This window comes from Rhamphochromis longiceps, linkage group LG7 (assembly GCF_057381845.1).
Source record: "Rhamphochromis longiceps isolate RC_006_pf linkage group LG7, R_longiceps_female_GT1.1, whole genome shotgun sequence".
Classification (NCBI taxonomy): Eukaryota; Metazoa; Chordata; class Actinopteri; order Cichliformes; family Cichlidae; genus Rhamphochromis; species Rhamphochromis longiceps.
This window is the reverse complement of record NC_140563.1, coordinates 40,243,553-40,266,282: the sequence shown is the minus strand read 5'-3', so window position 1 is coordinate 40,266,282 and position 22,730 is coordinate 40,243,553. Positions and strand designations below refer to the sequence as shown.

The following is a 22,730-nucleotide window of genomic DNA, read 5'->3' as shown; positions in this document are numbered from 1 at the left end:
AATTACCATATGGTAAGGTGGGTGGTGGGAAACATCCAAGTGGTTCTATGGCCTCCTGGAGAAGGGGAAACTAGGCTAATTTATGTCCAGTGAAGTCACCAAACATTGTTTCTTACCTGATAAAGGGTTTAAAATGTGTGACCACCCCCAACCGTCTGCAGCAGATGGCTGCCTCTCTCTGAGCCGGGTTCTGTCAGAGGTTTCTTCCTGTTGAAAGGGAGTTTTCCCTTGCCGGGGTCGCCAGGTGCTCGCTCATAGGGGGTCATTTGGTTGTTTGGGTTTTCTCTGTATTACTGTAGGGTCCTAACTTTACAATATAAAGTGCCTTGAGGTGACTGGTGTTGTGATTTGGGACTATATAATTGAAACTGAACTGAAAGTTTAACACAAGAATAATAACACTGACTAAGCGCATCTACAATGACAACTCTGGATGTTTCATAGGCTTTTCTCTGATTTTCAACCGTCATTTTTTTTCAGCGGGTACAGCTGATTATGGATATATTTTTTTGAAAGTGTGGCGTGTTATTACAGCACTTGAATTCAGTGAGCTTATTCTTTCACAAATGACTGCAAAGGCATGCTGAACTGCTAGGTAACTGATTCTATACACCCTTGGCACTAAAAAGATGAAAGATTAAGAAGTGTGGCACAATACCTTTTGTCCGAATAGTGTGTGATCATCACAAATATATTAATATTCATCAAAACAAACACCCTAAAATATGCAGAAAATGGGCCTATATTGTGCAAAAATGCCAATGATCAACAATACAGAGTCTGAACTGAAATAAATTCTGCTTTTATTTATTTTTTTATTTTCTCCCATCATGTTATATTGAAAGTATATCACTTTCACTTTTGCTAGCGATCCAAGTGAACAGCTAAAAAACAACCAGGATGGTGGTTTGTCCCATTATAAACTTTGTAAAGTGAAATCACAGGAAAGGAATGAAGTCACAACTGATACCACAACTCAGACTTACAGTGGCTGATACTTTAAACCCCTGTAACCAACTCCACTGAACTGTATCTCTGAGTTTTCTGCATTTTTAAGGAAAATATAAGTAATATTAAACAAATCCTAACTATCTCTCAGAGAGCTCAGCCTGCAACTCAATGCTGATTAAATCCAAGGAGCTTCTGGGTGAATCGGGCTCATTATATCAGTACACGTGAGGCATTGTGATCATATTTTGGTGGCGTGTTAGAAGGGAGTTGAAAAGCTGTTATGTCTAGTATTTGAACAATGCCAACCCCAAATAGCATTAAAAGAATTGGTCTGTTAGTGATGCATGTCTGGGATGTACAAGTTGATCAGTTTCACAAGGACTGCCATGTTTCTCAAACAAAAAGCTTTCACTCTAAAGCATGTAAAATATGCTATAATCACAATCACTGCCTGCATGCTCTCGGTTTACTGTTTCCATGCCAGAAATAGCTGGCATTCGAAAGAGCTTTTAACCTTACCCTGAATTGGGTGAGAGACAGATGTAGCATTAGGTTTTCATAAAACATCTGGAAGTTAAGATTACTGCGGTACCGCTTCACCATTAAAACATTTAAGAGAAAATGTTCAACCACAAAAAGTTTCAAATGCAAACAAGGTGAGGGTGATGTGAAAGAAGTCAGACATCACAGGTAGCTCAGATTTCAAGCTGTGATGGAAATCCAGACTTGAAACCGATTCTGGAAAGTAGACAGTGCCCTCTTCCCTTTCATACGCTGTCTTGTTAAAACAATACTGAGCAGGTCATTCAAGTTAAAACAAATCAGTACATTTATATCTTTCAGGCGCTAAAACATCCAGTTCAAGCGATTTAGTTAGTTTTCCAGTCTTTGTTTGGGCTGTTGTTGATTGTTCTTTCCCGACCGAGTGCTCCCATGAAGAGGCAGTGGAGACGGTCACGTGACCCTGAAACTGTGACTCAAACGCAGCTCCAGTCATACTGAGAGCAGCTGTTTTAAATATCTGCTGCAATCCTGCTGAGTTGCAACATGTGTCTGGAGCGTCAGCAAAATCCTTGTTAATGGTACATTCATCAGAGCTTCAGATAATACAAGAAGTTGTCAAATGGCCTGTATTTTTCTTCCAATGCTCCAACTAGACAGCGAGGGATCATCACAAAAAAGATTTTTCTTTTAAAGGACAATAAGATGCTCTCGATTATGAGAGGATGACACCACCACCACAACCCATTTCTTTGAAGCCTTTGTAGTCTGTTCTCTTCCTTGTCTCACTCTTGTGCTACTGGTCATCGTCATATATCTGCAGTGCGTCCTCAAGCTTGGCCGTGATCTTCTGGAAGAAGCTGATCTGCTGGCGTAGGTGGTACTGCATCTGTGAGCGGAAGTCCCGTACACGTGTGCGGTGGAAGTGCTGGATTTCTGCCAGCGTGGCGAAAGAAATGATGTTGCAGCGGTCATGCAGCTCACCTTCCTTCTTTGGGCAGTCTTTCACCTTGGTCAGCGCACCTGGGAAAATACATCGGAGAGTTCAAAAGTTAAAAAAAAAAACTTTCGGATTTTTCACAATAAAAAAAAAAAAAACTTATTCAAAAATATTCTGTGATCATGACAACACTGGAAATAAAACCCTGACACATTTATTTCAGAAATAATATTCTACAGCTATCCATTCGCTTCTGCTTATCCTTTACAGGGTCGCGGGAGCCTATCCCAGCTATCATAGGGCGAGAGGCAAGGTACACCCTGGACAGGTCGCCAGTGTGTCGCAAGGCTAACGCACAGAGACAAACAACCATTCACACTCACACCTGTGGGTAATCCTCACTAACTGCATGTCTTTGGACTGTGGGAGAAACCCACGCAAACACAGGGAGAACATGCAAACTCCACACCGGCCTGATGGTGGAATTGAACTCAGAACCTTCTTGCTGTGCGGCAACAGTGATAACTACCATGCCACTCTGCTTTGATATTCATCTATCTTAAAATACATTACCTCAAAAACAGGTTTCCTTTCTTTACACAGATAAACAAGAACACTTCAGCGACAGATAGCTGATAAGATAACAATCTAAGTTTGCACACTTGAAGTTACAGTCACTAAAGGTTGTGGCAACACATACACAGATATTTTTGGGTTTTTAGCTTTTAGCTTTTAGCCTACGTGTAAACTGTTATCTCCATTTATCAGATCACTAAAAATGGAGCCTCCAGAGACACATTAAGGGCATACCATTGATGTGGTATGCCCTTAAAGGCAAGCCACATTAATGGTATGATGTTCTTTTTGACATCATAATGTGCAATGTTTTTTTCATGAGACAATTTCCTGTAATGGTAGGTGCAGGCAAAAATACTGTTGCAATACATTTGTTATTCTTAATATCTGCAATTTTGTTCCTCTGTCTAGAAAGACAGGCGTGAGAATGAAGTACTACATCCAACACGAACTCTCGTGGCCCAGAGTCTGACGCCAACATCGTCGCCAGTTTTAAACAGGCCTCTCTGTCTGTCTAACAATCCCAACAATCAGATGACCCCGTGCTGATCAAGCGCTTTGGTGACAAAGGGAAGGAAAAGCTCCCTTTTAACAGGAAAAACCTCAACTCAGGCAGAACCAGGTTCAGTGAGAGTAACCGGTCTGTTGTGAGCACTTTTGGGGGGGGATTTAAAAACATAAAAAAAAAAAAAATACTAGGAAACACACTGGGCCAAGGGGAACAGACACTCTGACAAAGGACAAGTGGAGACAGCAACTATACATAAACAGAAGGGTGATTAGAGGAAGTGCAGACAGCTGGGGAGAAGAAGACATCTGAACTAAATTGCAGAGCCAAGACAAGGGAACTAAAAGCAAAGCACAAGGAAAAAAACTAACTTTCAAAATAAAGCAGGAAGTGAGATATCTAAACGTGGAAAATATGAATGAACGTACGGGAGACTTGACACAAAAAGATGGAGCACTGAGGGAAAAAAATTACTCTAAAGCAACTAAGAACTAATAAAATGGGTAAATACACTAAGGGAGAGAATACATTAAACAGTTTAAACAATAACCAAATGCAAAGTTTAAATGTGCAAAATTTAAAAGTAAAAACTCACAAACATTGGATGAGACAATCTGAGACCATGGCATTGTCATGTAAATCACCACATGGGCTCAGGACACTTCAAGAAATGATCTTGAAACTAGACAGGTTAAAACTTTATTCGAGTATAATCCAAAAACGCTGCCATCTTCTCTGAACGCTTCTTATTAATGTTCATTTAAAAAGCCTGCATCTCTGATGGTATGGAGGATGAATTAGCGTGTGTGGAACTGGCAGCATGCACATCTGGAAAAGCAGCATTAATGCTGAAAGGTATATACAGCTTTAGAGCAACATGTGCTCCTATCCACACAATGCAGTCTTTTTCAAGGTAGGCCTTGCATATATCAGCAAGCCAATGCTAAACTACATACTGTCCATGCATTACAGCAATATTGCTTTGCATTAGAAGAGCACTCAACTGGCCTTCCTGCAGTCCAGACCTTTCACAAACTGAAAACACTTGGCACATTGTGAAATGAAAAATACAACAAGGACATTTTTTAAAGCAGCCACTGGATAACTCAAAGACTTTATTATGAATGGAAAGAACAGGAGGACTCCTGCACAGTGCTTTCTTTTTCCTCCTTTTTTTGCCTAGCAACTTTTTGCCCCCTAGGCTTCTGATTGGACAAAATTTATATGGTTAAGGTTATACCGCCACTTGATTTTATTTTTCAACATAAAATCCCCATTATAAAAAATACACTTTTACACCCCCATTGACCAATTTTCAGGACTTGATGATAACAACAGAACCATTCATCTTCACAGCTTGCTATATGGTTGTGCTCTCTTTAGCTTGTTAGGGTTGACTCGAGTTTTTTGTGCTCAGATAAAAAAAAAAAAGACACTCATAGGAGTTCAGTTTTCCCCCTGAGACAACACTTAGTTGGGTTTTTTTTGCCAAAATTAGAAAATTGAGACTTCAAAATAATTGTCCGCAAAGCAGTTGATGACATCAGGGTGGCTACACAGGAAAGAGGAAGTCAAACTCAATAGTCAAATCAAGGAAGTCTGGAATATTTTTAGAACTTCTACACAAATAATTAAAACACAATTCTACAAAAGGAACTTGTGCAATACAAAATTCACGAGGTCGTAACTGGATCACATAAAATCAGGACATGTTGAGAAACCTGCAGAAATGTGCTGATTGTTGCAAACCTTTGCCAGGTTTCTTTGAAGACACCCATCACCCACTTATGACTCACAGTGTTTAGAGTGACTCAAGCTTTGGGGGGGAGGCTGTACAGTCCAGACAGACAGGACCAACAAAGAGGGATCTCAGAGTTAAGGACTAACTCACATGAATGTGGAGGAAATTGCGAGGAAGCTGATCTTGAACGTGCTGACCTAGTTTCTCCTTCTCTCTATCTCACGAAGATCAGAAGCACAAGTTTGCCACCACAGTGAAGCAAAAAAAAAAAACTCGGACTTTGCTCTCCTCCCCGCCAAGGGGATTACTGAGCTATAATTTGAACTCTTGTACTGTTATGCTGGTAGGAAATCTTGTAAAGCTCTGTAACTCTCCGTACCCCCTCATACATTCACCTCCCCTCTTCTTCTTCTTCTTCTTCCTATTTTTCTTTAACCAACAGGAGGAAAGAGGAAAAGGGGGGAACAAAAAAAGAGGAGGAGGGGAATGTAATCCTGAGACCGCTCCATTTTGGATTCCTGTAGTCCCGGGGCAACAGAGTACAAGAGGCCCAGGAATTCCCACTCATTCAAATCAGATGTAGCCTTTGGACTTAAAAGACTGAGCTGGCATAGATGACTGTCACCGTAAGTGACATATGTAGTTCAACAAAGCAGTCAAACATGAGGTGTTACAGCTGCCATTTTATATGTTTTCTAATTTAGCCATTACTGGAGAAAGTGTATATGAGACAATATGAGACTGATAGAAATTAGGGGAATGTGGAGCTGCTGCTGCTGAGAAAAAAATGAAGCCTGATGCGTCTGGAAACGCAAACCCGCTAGAGTCCTGTTTTCCTTCTTGCCTATTTCTTTATCAAATCAGATGCCTCGTGAACTAAGCCAGTCATCTTATGCGAATCTAAGTTATTTCACAACCCCAGCAGCAATGTCGACTCTGCAGTATGGTCAATGGTTGAAGGATGTTACTCACCGGATACTGACCTTTTCTAACACCAGCAGAGATGATTACAAAAGTCTGAGAGTGCTTATTGTAAAGGCTTACAAATTCTTCTGCATGCTGGGTCTATTTTATAGTTGTGTTAGTCATTTTCTTTGGATGTGTTATAATTAGGGTTATAATTTAGTTTACAGCAGGATAGAATCTAGCTGAAAACTAGAAGAGGATATACCGTGTTACTGACATCAAGGGTAGGAAAAGCATAGAGGTTTCTGTTACCACTGAAATGTTTAAACCCTTACACATCAGCTCAATTAGTGAGCACAACACTGAAGAAACTTGAGTAGACTTTCATTTTGCTTTATATTTTTGATCCAAATCAAATGATTTCATGGTTATGATCTGGCTTGTAGCTGGCTGGCTCACTTGAAGGCTTAAATGTATATAAAATGTAATAATTTTCTGAAACATCAGTGGACAAAATGAATGAGAAATTCACTACTGGAAGTGGAGGTCTTAAAAAAAGTGGGCGGTCACGGTCACTACCGACCATGAATAAACAGAATCAACTCTTTGTATGAAAAGGACAAAAAAATGTTGCCAGTCAGTGTTTTCAGTGATGAAACCCACGCCGGTGCCCCAGAATTATGTCACTACTTTGTGGGAGATCACCTGAAATGTTTAAATTACGTTGACTATCTTTCCGAGATATTAATCAATTTGGTTATAATTTAAGTAAAATGTGTTTTACTGGTTTAACTGGTTTTTATTTGGCGTCCCATTTTATACAAAATACCCCGAACCAATGATGCTCTGTGGAGAGAAACTTTGGCATGAAAAACTTAACAGGAAAAAAACAGTGAGTTAGTAAGTAAATGGGCTTTGCGAGGCATAAAACAATGTGTTTGTTATTTGTCAACAGGAAAGGAGGTGAAGCCCTGTCAGTCACACGGACTATTGCAATTCAGGCTCGTTCCACAGTTGGGAGCTGGGATTGTATCTGGAGAACAGAGTTCAGCAGACTATAGAAACAGTGTCTCTCGGTCTGGCAAACGTCTGGACTCTGCGTGCCAGGAGGAACTCCCTCCTCCCAACCTGCAGGGAACTAATAAGCCAACTCCTGCTTTGTAAGTGTGTGTGTGTTTTCAAAATGAGCAAATACAGGCCCTCGCACAGTACCCCGAGTGTTACAATGGACCACGGGTTTCAGTTTTCGACGCAGATTGACACTGCTCTTCACTAAATGAAAACAGATGTTTCTCTTGGTTGGGATACAGTCAGAATCTGGGTCTTTGTATGTCTGCATGATTAACAGACATGCTAGAAGCATTTAGACGCATATAATTCGTTTAAATTTTTTTCTTTAAACGGCAGTTAAAAGCTTCCCTACATACTTGGTGCCGAGTCTGTTTTCTTTCCTCTAAGTTTGTTTGTTTTTTGATTTTTCATAATTGGTTTGTTACTAATTTGAATTTATTTTCCCAAGAAAGTATTTTAACATGTTTAGGCAGTATTAAAACGTTAGCCCTGCATAAAAATGTGCTCAACGTCTTTCCTTTGCATTTGTGCTCTAAGACTGCAGAGCTGAATTTTTTTTACCAACATGAAGACAAAGACACTCTCCCACCTTTCTGCACATGGATGATGTCAGGGAAGTTGGCCAGGTGTCCTTTGTAGATGTCCAGCAGGTCGGAAATGAGGTCCAGGTCCTGCCGCGGCTGATCAGCAAAATACTCTCCTATTGCCTCGTAAGACTCCCCCGTGTAGGAAATGGCCTTGTTCAAGCCCACTGAGAAGACCTGCTGGTCCAGCTCGAAAGCCTGGGCCAGGAGTTTGAAGGACTGTCCGACCTTCTGGTACTCCTTTTTGAACCCCGATATTTGTTTGCGGCCGAACTCGTTGATGCTGGTGTTCACAACTATGATGTTCTCGTCCATCTTCTTGGTGAATGTTTTGAAGCCTTCAATCTTGCTCTCGACTTCCTGCAGGTCCAGAGGTACAGATGGGGGGCTGACGGAAAAAAGAAAGGGGAAGATTGTCATTTTAAATCTTTTTCTACTGCTTATCTTTTGCTCACTATCTGGCACACCCTATTTTTAAAGGCCTTCAACTCCAAGTTGTTAAAACAGAGCAAAGAACGTAGTTTATAATATTAGTTCCCTATACAAGGTCAAATATCTTTCAGCTAAACTTAACACTATTAAAAAGAACCTGACAAAAAACTTTGTCATTTCCCAAAATGCTATGTGCATCTTAATAAAGACCAATTCTCAGACTCCTACCTGATTGTGAGGAAGAAATTGGCCCCGACCAGCTCGTCCCTCTCTGCCTTCCTCTTTCCCTGCTTCCATGCCTTCTCATCCGCCCCACAAGTCAGGAAATGCTGGAAAACGTCACAGTGCGCCAGCACAGGATGGCTTGTCATGTGGTTCATCCACCAGATCAGACCCTTCCTCCTCTTGGAGAGGAAGTCCTCCTCGAAGCGGCCCGTGGCCTGCTTCTCTGGCAGGTGGGGCACTGAGATGACAGGGAAGCGCTCCACGAGCCGACCGTAGAGCCAGTCAAAGTGTTTATACCTGCAGGAAGGAGTGGAGAGAAGAGAAATTGGGACTGGTTGAATAAGTGAGGTAAGGTAATGCCAGGAGCATGTAGTGAGACAGAGTGAAAAAGATAAATGGAGGCGAAGTGCAGGAATCTTTTCCCAACAAGCCCTGAGGGAATTCGAGTGTAGTTCAACTGACAGACACATGGACATGGAAACAATGTGAAAGCTGTTGAGGGAACCTCAGAGAGGAAACAAGAGAAGGCTCCAGATGGCAAATATCCACAGCTCTGTTTTTAACATTTCGTAAACCGCAGTAAAAATCAGAAAAGTGGAGAAAAGGGAAGACGATACATACCTGCGGTTGACTTGGACATTGGTGTGCGTTGGAGTAAGGCCATATGACATGTAGCTCTTCATCCCTTTGAACTTTGTTTGCTTGGTGGGGTCGTCAATGGTGCACGTGAACGGATAAGGGTCCTCCTGCCACTCGGGTCCATGCTTCCCCATCACCACACAGATCCTGTCTCCATCTTTCACAAAAGCTGACGCCTCCCCTAGCAGGAAGGCCTCCCCTCCGGACTTGACGAAGGTGGAGAACCTGTTCAGGTTCCTCCCCACTGTGGCTGAACTCTTGGCCTGCTGCTGCTGGGAGCTCCCACGGCCCGGCAGGGAGGAGGCAACTGGGTGCAAAGGAGGGCTGCTGCTGAGACCCTGAGGGACATTGGCCACAGGAGAGCTGTCGTCCCACTCGTCATCCCAGTCATCATCGCTGCCCTGGCTAGTGTGGAAGCTGCTGCTATCAGCTCCAAATCCTCTGTGAGGCTGGGAGGATGTGTAGGAGGTCTGGACTTTGGTTTGGGTCAAGGAGAAGCCATTGTTGTTGGAGGTGATGTGGTCTCTGATGATCTCAACATAAGAGGCAGGGAAGAGGCCAGCCTCCCCCTTGCTGTTCTCCCCCTCCAGCCAACCCTCCAGCTCCTCCTCGCTAAACAGAGTCACCACCTCATTCTCTGCTATGGAGATCTCTCCTGGATTTTCAGAGTGGAAATCGTACAACACTTTGGCCTTCAGCGCCATAATTTCAATACTGCTGCAATATATTTTTATATATTTATATCTCTATATATAGATATATATTTCTGGTTCTGATTCTCAAAGCTTCCTCGAAAATGTTATGTCTTCCAGCACGATTAAACCTTTAGGATCTGTGCAGCTTTAATCAGATTTAGGAAGTTTTATGGTAAAAACAAAAAACAAACCATTCCACCTTTGACCAAATTAAACACGCTTGTATCTGTGATCCACGCGCAAAAGAATAAGACGGACACGCAAAAGTAGTCCTGTATCCGACACCCACCTCCTCTCTCTCCTTTCCGCGGGTTCAAATATCATTAGTTTCCATGCACAACTTAATCCAAGTCCGAAAACGCATTCAAAACCTGTCCTTTTTTCTCCCTTACGGAAAGACACCGGCTATTCAAGTTTAAAGCCAACAAACTTGCGACGGCAGGATAGCCGTCTTTCCCTAAGATAAAAGCCGGGGGGAAAGTCCTCTTTTTTTCCCCTCCTCTCTCCAAGATGCTTGTAAGTTAAAGGCACCAGCACTAACACGTAGTTACACAGGCTGACTAACGGAGGGTGGAGCCAGGAACACGTTCAGTCAAGTCTCTGAAGTCGGACCAATAACTTTTAAAAACCAAAAAACTTCCAGCTTTTATATACTCATTTATCCAGACACGGAACAATCCACATCAAGCGGGGTATGTTAGATTAACTGCCCCAGTTAACCTGCTTTATAGGCTATGACGTCATTACACGTAATCTTTGAACTGGTCTCGGGCTAACCTTATGTTAATTAGAGAAATTCGCTAGTCACTCTTCAGGATGCTAAAAATACACACTTTAAACGTTAAAAGTTAATTTGGGCTTTGATAAAAAGTTAAAAATAAAATACTGTTTGTGTTTTAAAGTAAAGTCTGCATCAAGTTCCTGGATGTTTCAGCTTCACCGGGCAGGAACGATGTGTTCGCATCAATTTGACATGCTGAAAGTTTCTGTTCGCTTGATTTGTAATCTGAGATTTTTTTTGTGACAGCACAACTTGTTTGGCTGCTTATGCTGCTGTGAAACTGCTTTTTAGTTGGGTGTCAGGGAGAAAATAAGTATATATAAATACGTAAAAACATGTTTTAACCCGGCAAAACAAATATTAAATGTTTTTTAACACGTCTTACAATCTATATGGATGAATGGGATATTTTATTTCTCATCCTCTTATAATTTAAATTGTATCAAAACAAAAATAAAATAAAAATAATATGCATGTGCAGGATATATACAGTGGGGCAAAAAAGTATTTAGTCAGCCACCAATTGTGCAAGTTCCCCCACCTAAAATGATGACAGAGGTCAGTAATTTGCACCAGAGGTACACTTCAACTGTGAGAGACAGAATGTGAAAAGAAAATCCATGAATCCACATGGTAGGATTTGTAAAGAATTTATTCGTAAATCAGGGTGGAAAATAAGTATTTGGTCACCTCAAACATGGAAAATCTCTGGCTCTCACAGACCTGTAACGTCTTCTGTAAGACGCTTTTCTGTCCCCCACTCGTTACCTGTATGAATGGCACCTGTTTGAACTCATCATCTGTATAAAAGACACCTGTCCACAGCCTCAAACAGTCAGACTCCAAACTCCGCCATGGCCAAGACCAAAGAGCTTTCGAAGGACACCAGGAAAAGTATTGTAGACCTGCACCAGACTGGGAAGAGTGAATCTACAATAGGCAAGCAGCTTGGTGTGAAAAAATCAACTGTGGGAGCAATCATCAGAAAATGGAAGACATACAAGACCACTGATAATCTCCCACGATCTGGGGCTCCACGCAAGATCTCATCCCGTGGGGTCAAAATGATCATGAGAACGGTGAGCAAAGATCCCAGAACCACACGGGGGGACCTGGTGAATGACCTGCAGAGAGCTGGGACCAAAGTAACACTTTGGTATAAACTCAACTCGTCGTGTTTGGAGGACGAAGAATACTGAGTTGCATCCCAAGAACACCATACCTACTGTGAAGCATGGGGGTGGAAACATCATGCTATGGGGCTGTTTTTCTGCCAAGGGGACAGGACGACTGATCCGTGTTAAGGACAGAATAAATGGGGCCATGTATCGTGAGATTTTGAGCCAAAACCTCCTTCCATCAGTGAGAACTTTGAAGATGAAACGAGGCTGGGTCTTCCAACATGACAATGATCCAAAACACACCGCCCGGGCAACAAAGGAGTGGCTCCGTAAGAAGCATTTGAAAGTCCTGGAGTGGCCTAGCCAGTCTCCAGACCTCAACCCCATAGAAAATCTGTGGCGGGAGTTGAAAGTCCGTGTTGCTCGGCGACAGCCCCAAAACATCACTGCTCTCCAGAAGATCTGCATGGAGGAATGGGCCAAAATACCAGCTACTGTGTGTGCAAACCTGGTAAAGACCTATAGTAAACGTTTGACCTCTGTTATTGCCAACAAAGGTTATGTTACAAAGTATTGAGTTGTATTTTTGTTATTGACCAAATACTTATTTTCCACCCTGATTTACGAATAAATTCTTTACAAATCCTACCATGTGGATTCATGGATTTTTTTTTCACATTCTGTCTCTCACAGTTGAAGTGTACCTCTGGTGCAAATTACTGACCTCTGTCATCATTTTAGGTGGGGGAACTTGCACAATCGGTGGCTGACTAAATACTTTTTTGCCCCACTGTATTATAGTACTTTATTAATAGCCCCCTCTGCCCACTAGAGGTCGCTGTTTCATCACCCACTGAGAGCAGAGCACAGTTCATCCTCCCGTCCACTTGCTGGCAGTAAACCAACCCTTTCATTCAACTGTGGCGATATTAAACCTACCGGACAAAGAAGATAATAATTAAACAAAAGCTGGACATTTTTTATTATTATTTTTAATCAAGCGTGTTTCGCGTCAGCACATAAGACCCGAGAGTTGCTTTGGCTTACTGCAGGCAGCTGCGGAATAAATGAGGACAGTCAGATTATGTGAAACCTGCATGGACCTGGTTTAATTTAGATTTCTTTTTTAAAGGTAATTATGAGGCATGTGTATGTGCTGTAGGTGCTTTGTTTTCCTGTGTCTGTTAAATTAGGATTTGCCCGTGGACAGATTTGATCGAGAGGAAGATAAATTGATGATTTATGCCAGTTTAAATAAAATATAACTTGTTTTTAACAGGAAACTGAAGGACACTCTGTTTTTACAGTTCATTTGCTCTAGCTACAATTAGGCGTCTTGTAACCGACAAGATTTATTTTTATGAATTGGAAAATTTTGCCTTCATAAATATGTGACTGTAATCTTTACCATGGTAAACTGAATCAGGGGATTGAGTATTGCAGCAGCTGCATGCTACGAGGTGTAGTATCCAGCTGTTGCACGATAGGACTTGCAAAGCAACAAGTCTTCTTTGAGGATAATTTAAAGAGGAGAAAAGGGGAAAACACTAACAGATTAGATGTGGTCATTTGTGGTAAACATGCATTAAAAATCAGCACGTCTTTTTTGTCTGCTAAAGTGAAAACAGTGATTTTTTTTTTAAATCGCCAGTTTATATACAAGAACATGAAACATTTTGCATAATGTAAACCCTGAAATTGAAGAAAGTCAAAAGCACAAAAAACTGAAAAATAAATGAGCCTGTAATATGAGAAGCTGTTCTTAGGACTCAGTTTAGGTCACACATGGCTGAAAATTAAGATGGATCAAATCAAGACTTGCACTGCCTGTAAATGTGAATTTCCTTGAGTAATTATTAAAAAAAACTTATGGCATCAGCAGCAAAGGAAAGAAAGATAACAGCAAAGGCAGCTGATGGAAGCAGTTTTTATCTATGATGCCAGTGATATTAGCAACAGATACAAATAAATAATATTAAAGTGTTTCTAACACCGTCTTCTCGCTCTCTGTTTCAGACATCCTATGATGTCCAGCCTGGTTCAAACCACCTCGGACAGTTTGTGTAAACTCGTCCGCTGGGCTCACAGCCACGGCACCATCTGTAACCTCCTCCCCAGCTTGCAGCACATCACCCGTGGCTCCTACAGCAATGTGCTGACAGCTGAATCTGGTCCGCACGGTGGCAGCGTCCCCATTGCTGTGTGGGGCTGTGGGGCTGGACACGCCTACCACTGGCCCCTTGGTGAAAATGCAAACACTTGTGGCGGCTCAGCCAGTACCAGACAAGGCCAGGAGAGGTTTGCTGGAGGTCGTCCAACCAGTAAGGTGAGGTAAAGATGTGAGGTGCTGGTATTGTCTGAAATGACACGGGGATGTGCAAATGTGCAAAGAATTGGGTTACTGACAAATTCACATGAGCTTAGGGCCAGTGTATAATCAGCATGTGGGTTCATGAGCCTTTAATACTTTGTCTGTCAACATATGATTAAACCCAGACAAGACTGGAAAATCCCTGCAGCCTTACTTTTATGTGGGATTTTTGGTGAAATAATGCACTCTTAAATCACTTTTACAGTGGCTTTGTTTTTGGAACGTGGAAGCTATGTGGTTACAAGCCATCTTTAAGTTACAGTCCATGGATTTCATGCAAGTTATGCATAATTTTAAGGCTTAATTTGATGTAAACTGGTGACTTACATGAAAATGAATTGTACAGTTGTCATGAACTGTACAGTAAAGCTATAGAGACAATTATGTACTGGATTATAAGGTTGTACAGTTGGACATCACCTCTTTCTAAATGTTCAGATTGCAGTGAGAACATCATGTGACCTCTCCTATAGTGAAGCGGCATCAGAGGGCGAGGAGTTCAGCGGTCGGCTTTTTGACATTGCTGCATGTGATTCATCAGCCACAGATGAGGATGGCGACTATGAGCCCCGGCCATCTAGGAAAAGAGGCGGGGCCCAGGGAGGAGCCATCGCTGCAAAGAAGGTCAAACAGGAATCCGCCCCAGCAGAAGACGATGACACTGGGCTCACAGAGACAGACCTAGTCTGTGTTTTACAAACTCATCAGGCACCAAACACATACTCTCAAATCACACAAACACTGTGGCCAAAAAAGGCTCTTTCATCTTGCTGTCAGCCCCAGCATGGACAACATGTGGGGTGTGAGGGATCGATGGATCCAGAGACGGAGGTACTAGGAGGAGGCAGCTGCACAGCAGGGACCACAGAGCAGGCTGAGCGATGCAGCTCTGCCACAGAGACCACTACGAAGAACACAGGTACCAGCTCGCATGTTTTCATGCCATCAGGGGAACAAAACATAACGTTGTTTTTGTTTGTAATTTTTTTGTGTGTCTGTAAAGCTGAAGAAGACGAGAGTGAGCTGGAGAAGCTGCGAGCATTACTATTAGCAGAACGCAGCCGAAACCAACAAATGACAGAGATGATCTCCAATTTGAAGCAGGACAAAGAACTGCTGCAACATGAACTCACGAAGAAAGCTGAACTCATATGTGAGTTTCTGCAGGATAAACTGCGCCCCGGTAAGCTCACGAATCTGTGCCGTTTGTAACCTTACACAAAAATTACGTTCACTGAACTAGAGTTAGTTGGTTTCTCAAAATCTTCAGTCCTCATCTTCTCTTTCTTTCTTCTAGAGAAGAGGTGGCCTCGTTGTTCCACTCAGGTGGAACCTGGAAGCTCACACATGGCGTCCTCTGATGATGCAGCTGGGTTTGATTTGCCAACGCTGTTTGACTCATTTGAGGAAGTGGAGCTTCATCCTCTAGAGCGCCATCGGACCCCGAAGAGCAAGAGGAGCCGGGATGGAGAAAACACTCGAGTCAGGAGTAAGGACACATAGAGACACTCTGATAAATGTGTCACGGAGTACTCGCTGTGCTAAACATTGCTTTTTTGTTTTTATTGGTAGTGAAAAACGTGGTGGGTGTGATAGCACGCTACATGGCTGCCCTCCAGGAGTTTCGCCGCAGCGTCTCCATGAAGGTGGCGTTTGACCGCATCGGTGTGGACCGCAACACAATCTCTCGCACGGCGGCCATAGCGGAGCTCAGCCTGGCTGCTCCAGAGGTTTTTCACGCACTGGTGCCATGGGATGAGAAGGAGGAGACGCTGGCACACTACGCCCACCGCTGTCGGCAGGCGATGGACGACACCATTAAGGCCAAGATCAAAACAATGAAGGCAAAAGGAGAACTGTTGCCCATTGTGTCAAAGTGACAGCTTCATGTATGGTGCTCGCGCTGCCTGAGGCACAGGCCTACAAAACCTCTGCATACTTTATGTATAGAAAAAAAAATCAGAGAAAAATACCACCTTAGGACTTTTAACATAATTGACTTCAAATCATATGTCGACTGTATTCCAACCATCATGGGTGCTTCCTGTCTAGTGGATTTTTTTTCTTGTGCGATTATGAAACAGAAGCGTGAAACTGACACTTGTTGACTTTCACAGCAGATTCAGCTGCTCAGAATTCATCAGGTTCTAAAAAATGTGTTTCTTATGGCTGTTTTACAATAAACCACAAAAAAAGGTTTTTCCCTCCATTTATTAAATTGATATCTTTCACCCTCAAAGAACATCAGTGGGTGTGTTAGAGTCCAGAAGCACTCCTGTTATCATCTTTAATGTATGCAACATTTTTATTATCCACAGCAGAACGAAAACAGTCGAAATATAACCTTTACTGCAATGTTTCACGGCCATGTAGAACAGTCTTCTGATCCCTTGTGCAGGTTTTCTAAAATCAGCAACCAGCTTTCCTAGTCATGAAAATATAAGAGAGGTCATTTAACACTCCCCTGAGATCATTTACGACATCACAAACAGCTGTCCAAGATGAGAGACGTGGTGTGCGCCCAGCTTGTTCCAAAGCTGCGCCTCTCACACCAGAAGGTAGATCGGATGTAAAACGTCAAGACTCGGGCTCCAGGCGTGGAAGAACTGGGAGGATGAGGTTTCCAAATGAGGAGTCCTGAGTGATGAAGAAGCCTGAAGAATGTGCATGTGCATGCTGCAAGAAAAGAAATAAAGGTGTTAACTACAGGCTTGACAGCAGAGGGCCACCCAAACACGCAATCACACCACCAGCATGACATGAAGAATCTGTGTTTTCATTTATTCTGTTTTATCAGTTAACTTGTTGAGGTTGAATTTATATTGCCAGCCTGATAACAAATCATAGTTATTTCCCACTGTTAATGATATAGAAGGAGGATTAAATGCAGCTCATTTTTAAATCTAACCTCTAATCTACATTAGCACATACGCACTGCTAAGTGATACCCAGCTGGTATTTACTGGTATTTTCTTGTAACTGTAATTTACAAGAAATGCTGCCCTCAGATCTATCAGGCAGCTTTGAGACAGCATGCCTGAACCAATGATTAATTCACCAGCACTTAGTAAAAATATTTGGGATTTCAGATCACAGATGTGGGATCTGGCATTTGTTTATCCAGCAGATTAGCTCTTACACGCTCAGCACCAGCTGTAATCACTGTAACTGTAATCACAGCTGAGGACACAGTGATGTGGAGTCAAGCAGTAAACTTGTAAAATAAATGACTGGAACATTAAGGATCAATGACCTCACTGTCCCCCCCCCACACACACACACCTACACCTAAAAAAATAAAAAATAAATCCAGTATTAGTTGGGCTCCTATCAGAAGGCTCTTCTAATGTATGCTGTGTAGGATTGCTTGTAATCACTGTAAGATTCATAATGAGGAGGGGTAATGTGGTTGCACTTCTAGTAGCGTTTCTGGTGTCTTACCTGCAAGGCTGCTTTCTGCTGCGCAGCGATGTGCTGCTGTTCTGCGTTGTCCCTGAAGTCCTTAACACTGGGCCGGGCCAGCGAGATGCTACAGTGTTGAAGGGGAAAAGATGGCATGGAAGCATGTGAAAATTACCAAAGTCTTTTTTGTTCTGCCTGAACTCGGCTCTTTAAGCCTGACTAATGACAGGTTATATGTTGGTGTTCTAACATCATCATAATTATTGTTCCAGGACCATCGCTGCAAATGTCCAGTCACATTGTTGTGAAGTCATAACATTAGAGAAGAAAAAGGCAACTGGCGCCTTGTCATAATAATGAGGGCATTAAAGTTCAGGCTTCAGGATTTGAAGCAGCACAGAGCTTTACACACTCGGAGCATCTCTTAATATGTTATAACTGAAACAACAGGGGAAAAGCTGTGTCCCAAAAAAAATCGACTTTCCCACTGGACTGTTTACAATAAAATAAGCATATGGAGTGGTGAGCACACCTGTTCCCTCAGATGTTATTTGCCACATTTGTCAGGAGTCTCTCCACATCTCGGATGGCAATGAAACGTGTTTCACAAGGGGAAATCTGTACAACAGTGTCCAGCTGTTGTTCCTTATTGCACTGCCGATACAAGCCAGCCATCTTGTTTAATGCTACTGGCAGGGAGGTGGGAGTTAAACTGAAAGAGGTAAATATGGTTCTGTGAATTCCCGGGAAACTGCCAGTCATGCTGGTCACTCGGAACATCTCGGCTCAAGAAGCTTCCTAGAGACTGGATGTAGGCTATAACATGGTATCTCAACCTGCATGCAGTGCAAGGAGACATATCCAACTTGATGTCTGGGAATTCACAGAACCAAAGTTACCTTCATAACTTGCGTGTGTCCTGTCCTTGGATGACCTCTTTCATGTTTTTGCATCACCGTTGTAGTTGATGGTCCATATGCAACAGTAATTATGATGTTGTAGGACCAATGCCAACACGAGGACATCAAATCATGACACATACTAATGTCCCAGGTAAGCTTTACACACAGACTTAATACCCCCCCCTTCTGTTACTTGGATTATGCTATACTACACCTACCTGGCTCCAGGAGTATTCATGGACTGACTCTGCATCAGTCGCCTCCTTTCCTTTTCCAGCTCTGCCAATATAGCCACCCGGGTCTTGTTTGGGAAGGCTGTATTACAAAAAAAAAAAAGAGAGTAAGGGACAGCTAATAATGGCCACGTTTTTGGGTAATTACAATTGAATGTTGAATAAACATCCAAAAAGATTAAGCTAAACAGTGTTTAAGATTATTTAGGATCTTATTTATAGCAAGATTTACTAGAAAACACAATAAAAATGATTCTTGTGATCGTGGAGGTTCTTTTTTTTTTTGACTGTCCCGTTTGGTTTTTTTGCCATCAGAATTGTTGTCTAAAGGCAAAGAAAGACACCCAATGGATTTACTTTACCAAATGGACCATCCCAGCCTTGCCGTATTGGTCTATTTGATTCACCTTTGCTTTTATTGTTTATTTTGTTTTCATTTGCTGAACACGGGACAGACTTGACTGGAGAAAAGAAAAGGGAGAAAGAAAGAGGGAAAGAAAAAGAGCGGGGAAGAGGGGCGGTGATAAAGGGCAAAAACCAACAAAACAAACAGACAAAAAATACACATATCAGTCACCTGGATCACCTGTTGAGAAAGAAAAAAAGAGATAACAAGCAAAGAAAAAGAGAGCAATATAATAAACAACATCATCGCGATGATCTATGTGAAGATAACAGTAAATACTAAATATTAAATATTATTGTGCAGCACGTAAGATCGACAGCGCACAGTGTGCTTTGAGGTAGCAGCCAAAAAGAGTGTAGTTTGTGTGTGTGATCACCCGTGTGTACACCTGTGAGCGTGAGTGCGCTTGTATTTAACAGGTTCCTTCATGTAATGATCTGCTAGAGGGTGTGGGGAGCCACAGCCCCGTCCTCCAGGGCATGAAGCAGGTATGGAGGAGATCAAGGCTCCAGACATCCAGAGGCCCCCAGAGCACAAGAGACCAAGGAAGACCAACAGAGGGGCAGCCGCGCCACTGTCCCAGAAAGAGCTGAGGAGAGCCCCAGATGAGGGGTCACTCAGCAGCCGCGGAGCAGAAGCCAGGGGGGGGGGGGGTTGCAGTGACGTGCCTGTAAGCTCCGCCGCAGCCAGCTGTGCCAGAGTGACCGAGCCCCAGGCCGAGGGCACCCCACCCCCGAAGGAGCCCGAGCGAGCCCCAGGCTCCGACAAGCACCCACCAGAAGTGAGCCGGTGGGTACCTGGACGCCCATCCCCGAACACAAAGAACCACCAACGCACCGATGTCTGAGGGCGTCTGCCACTGGCAGGGGGAGTGGTGGGGGGAGATAGGCCTCCAAACCTTGGAGGGCCTGAGATGTCCCCAGAGAGGTGGCGTCTGATACCCAACCTGACATATGGACACAGACAAACAGGCACACACAGATACAAACATCCATTCCCACCCTCATGCTCTCATATGCAATTACTCAGCACTCACCCAACGTGGAGACAGACATAAAGAGACACTGTACACACAATCACACTCCCCAAGCGTACTCTAAGCCCCGGGTCTAGGTCCCCCTGCCCCTGGAGGGGGAAACTGCACCCAGACCCAGGTGGTGTTACCCCTTTTCCCTGGGGTGGGGAGAGGCAGACCGCCCCGACTCAGCAGCAGCAGGGAGGCCCCACATTCCAGACCCCAGTCGGACGGCCAACTCCTCCTAGCCCCCCCGCTCCAACAGGCTGCAGAGAACGGGGGTGAGAGAAGACTCCAAACCTCCCTCCACCCGCTCTTATGTAGTGTTGATGCATGTGTGTTCTAAGGTGCCTTTAAAACCCAGGAGGGCATGGAGCTACCTGCCAGAGAGCAGCAGGTAAGCGCATAGCCCCTCCTGATAGCCCTCAATGTCTACGTGTATTTAAAATTGAGAGGTGGGCAACGACGCCAGGGGTGAGGTGTACACCCTGATGGTCTTTTGGATTCCGTGTAGCGTGCCCAGCACCAAGGTCCTATATGTATGTGTTATGAGAGTGTGAGTAATGTGAATGTCTAAGTTGTGGGATAAAATTGAGGCACAGGCAGCCAGAAGGGGACGGGGGGGGGGGGGGGGGGGGGGATGCCTCCCCTGCACCTTGGTGACACATCTTTACCCCAAGGCCCTGCATGTGGGGGTGATTGTGGTGGCGCGGGAAGAGGGAGGCAGCTGGAGATGGGGAGGGAAGGAAGGGAGGGGCGAGTGGCCCCTCCCTGGGGCCAGCTCCCCTGCTGACCCCAGTAGGCACCCCCACACTCTACAACCCACCAGGGAAAGGGGGCCCAGGCCCATCCGGACTGGGGGCCCAGTTCAGCAGTGCCTGGGGCAGCCCACCTGACCCCACCGCAGAGAAAACTGCACCCACCCCGTCTTCCACTTATCTTCCAGACTACACAAGACAATAGACACCCAGGCTGAGATCTTCCTCCACCTCTCCTATATCTCTCCCCACCTGCAGAGTCACTTCCTGGAGAGAGGAGACATCCTGTAAGATGTAAAAGCCTCCCCCACCAGTTGAAGAGCCCCCCAGGTGGCTTGATGCACCGGCGGCACCCTGTTCCAGGGCTGGGCCCCCATGCACCCACACACCCACAACCCTGGCGACACACCAACCAGGACCCAAGCCCCCAAGGCCCAGCCATGGCCCCAGCCTAGAGACGAGCACCCCCAGAACCCCGCCTGCCCTGGACACAACCAGGGACAGCCAGGCTCCCAGGTCAGTAACCCACGTCCGTCAGCACAGACCCTCCCCTAGCCCCGCTGCACGCAGCCACGAGGAAACAGTCACCTAAGAGCCAACAGAGCCCTTAACAGGCCATGACCGCAACCCCGGGTTGGGCCCTCCAAGGAAGACGCTTCTGGGGAACCCCCCGACGCCCCAAGCCTGTCCCTACCCCCACACCAATCACAACGGCGAAGGTAGGACCAAACTATGACCCCCCCACCCCCACTAGGTGATGGAGCTGATCAAAGGAGCCCAGAGCAATTGATCTGATGTGGTGGCAGAGGCTGTATCAAGACTAATGTAACCTATTAGATAATTTCTATATTGGTTAGAATTAAGATTATTTTTATTTTTCCAGTTCATGAGGACTGTTTTCTTGGCTATGCATAGGGCAGTGAAAACCATATGGGCGATATTCTTTTCTGAAGTGACATAATCTAAGCTGCCCAACAAACACACTAAAGGGGAAATTGGAATGTTACATTTCAGACACTTTGATAAGTCTTCACATATCTCGCGCCAAAACTTCTGAACTGGTGGACAGAACCAAAGAGCGTGGATATAATTGTCCGGTGTATTGGTTTGACAGTGTGAGCAGTTGTTGGTAGACGTAAAGCCCATCTTGAACATCCGATGACCTGTATAGTGCACTCTATGTAGTATTTTGTATTGAATTAATTGAAGACTGGGATTTCTAATTAAATAAAAGGTTTTTAAGCATATCTGAGACCAGAAGTTTTGGTCTAAGTTAACTGATAAATCCGCTTCCCATTCTTCGAGGTTCTTGCCCTATTCCTCCCTCATGGAGGGGGCTGTTTCAGGGTATCCAGAGCTGGTAGTTACGCCCCTGTATTCAGCAGCCGATTCTCAAGAACTTAAATGACCCAAAACAAATGAATTACCTTGTCCTGGAGGATTAGTAGTCATCTCAGAGAGTCGGAGAGGTCAACAGCGGACACCAAAAAACCCCAAACAGGTTATATTAACGGTCAAATGCTTGGTGTTTCCTTCCCGCTGCGATTGTTTCGACGCTACTGGAAACTGCTCATCGGTAAAAGTCCTCAACGGTGATTAATGTAAGTTAGTTAGAGAGAATAGACCATACAGGAGGACTTGGTGATGGACACCTCAGCAAGTGTCTTCGTAACAGACGATAAAACTCTCGACTGTGTATCTGTGCATCACCGCATTTTTGTTTCTTAAACGCGTGTACCGGTTTCACAATTACAAAAGACTGCAAAGGAAAGAGGACCCACTCTGCCTTTATTCAGGAAATTTAAAAAAGTATATATATATATATATATATACTTTTTTATATATATGAAATTATCTAATATATATATATATATATATATATATATATATATATATATATATATATATATATATATATATATATATATATATATATATATATAAAATCAACTAATTGATTTCTTTATATTTA

The 22,730-nt window shown here is 43.7% G+C and overlaps 3 protein-coding genes across 6 annotated transcripts; 1 reads left to right on the top strand and 2 right to left on the bottom strand.

The window, feature by feature from the left end:
• Positions 1-800: 800 nt before the first annotated feature.
• On the bottom strand, positions 801-10,283 carry LOC146665857 (sorting nexin-18-like). The gene is made up of 4 exons (XM_085413637.1): positions 9,057-10,283; positions 8,439-8,732; positions 7,784-8,166; positions 801-2,475 (listed from the first exon to the last, which is right to left on the bottom strand). Exons 1-4 carry the CDS (start codon positions 9,776-9,778, stop codon positions 2,249-2,251), a joined length of 1,626 nt encoding a protein of 541 aa, XP_085269763.1. The 5' UTR covers positions 9,779-10,283; the 3' UTR covers positions 801-2,248.
• A 53-nt stretch (positions 10,284-10,336) lies between these two features.
• On the top strand, positions 10,337-16,189 carry kiaa1958 (KIAA1958 ortholog). 4 transcript variants are annotated; one of them, XM_085413640.1, is made up of 6 exons: positions 12,624-12,803; positions 13,688-13,997; positions 14,481-14,961; positions 15,046-15,225; positions 15,340-15,531; positions 15,615-16,187. In XM_085413640.1, exons 2-6 carry the CDS (start codon positions 13,695-13,697, stop codon positions 15,920-15,922), a joined length of 1,464 nt encoding a protein of 487 aa, XP_085269766.1. In that variant the 5' UTR covers positions 12,624-12,803; positions 13,688-13,694; the 3' UTR covers positions 15,923-16,187. The 4 variants fall into 4 exon arrangements, with proteins under 4 accessions (XP_085269765.1, XP_085269766.1, XP_085269764.1 ...); XM_085413639.1 differs by lacking the exon at positions 12,624-12,803 and adding an exon at positions 10,337-10,461 and having other exon boundaries at positions 14,481-15,225; positions 15,615-16,188; XM_085413638.1 differs by having other exon boundaries at positions 14,481-15,225; positions 15,615-16,188.
• A 49-nt stretch (positions 16,190-16,238) lies between these two features.
• Positions 16,239-22,520, bottom strand: LOC146665855 (SOSS complex subunit C-like). Its single transcript, XM_085413636.1, has 4 exons — positions 22,186-22,520; positions 18,565-18,661; positions 17,484-17,571; positions 16,239-16,718 (listed from the first exon to the last, which is right to left on the bottom strand). Exons 1-4 carry the CDS (start codon positions 22,208-22,210, stop codon positions 16,620-16,622), a joined length of 309 nt encoding a protein of 102 aa, XP_085269762.1. The 5' UTR covers positions 22,211-22,520; the 3' UTR covers positions 16,239-16,619.
• Between the last annotated feature and the right edge of the window lie 210 nt (positions 22,521-22,730).

Coding starts and splice junctions, on each gene's coding strand:
- kiaa1958 (XM_085413639.1), top strand. CDS start 13,695: ATGATGTCCAGCCTGGTTCAAACCACCTCGGACAGTTTGTGTAAACTC. Junction 15,226..15,339: donor GCAGGATAAACTGCGCCCCG/GTAAGCTCACGA, acceptor TCTTTCTTCTAG/AGAAGAGGTGGCCTCGTTGT. Junction 15,532..15,614: donor AGAAAACACTCGAGTCAGGA/GTAAGGACACAT, acceptor TTTTATTGGTAG/TGAAAAACGTGGTGGGTGTG.
- LOC146665857 (XM_085413637.1), bottom strand. CDS start 9,778: ATGGCGCTGAAGGCCAAAGTGTTGTACGATTTCCACTCTGAAAATCCA. Junction 8,167..8,438: donor AATTTCTTCCTCACAATCAG/GTAGGAGTCTGA, acceptor TTTTTCCGTCAG/CCCCCCATCTGTACCTCTGG. Junction 2,476..7,783: donor CATCATCCATGTGCAGAAAG/GTGGGAGAGTGT, acceptor GTATTTTCCCAG/GTGCGCTGACCAAGGTGAAA.
- LOC146665855 (XM_085413636.1), bottom strand. CDS start 22,210: ATGACTACTAATCCTCCAGGACAAG. Junction 18,662..22,185: donor TACTAATCCTCCAGGACAAG/GTAATTCATTTG, acceptor TTTGTAATACAG/CCTTCCCAAACAAGACCCGG. Junction 16,719..17,483: donor AGCAGAAAGCAGCCTTGCAG/GTAAGACACCAG, acceptor CTTTTCTTGCAG/CATGCACATGCACATTCTTC.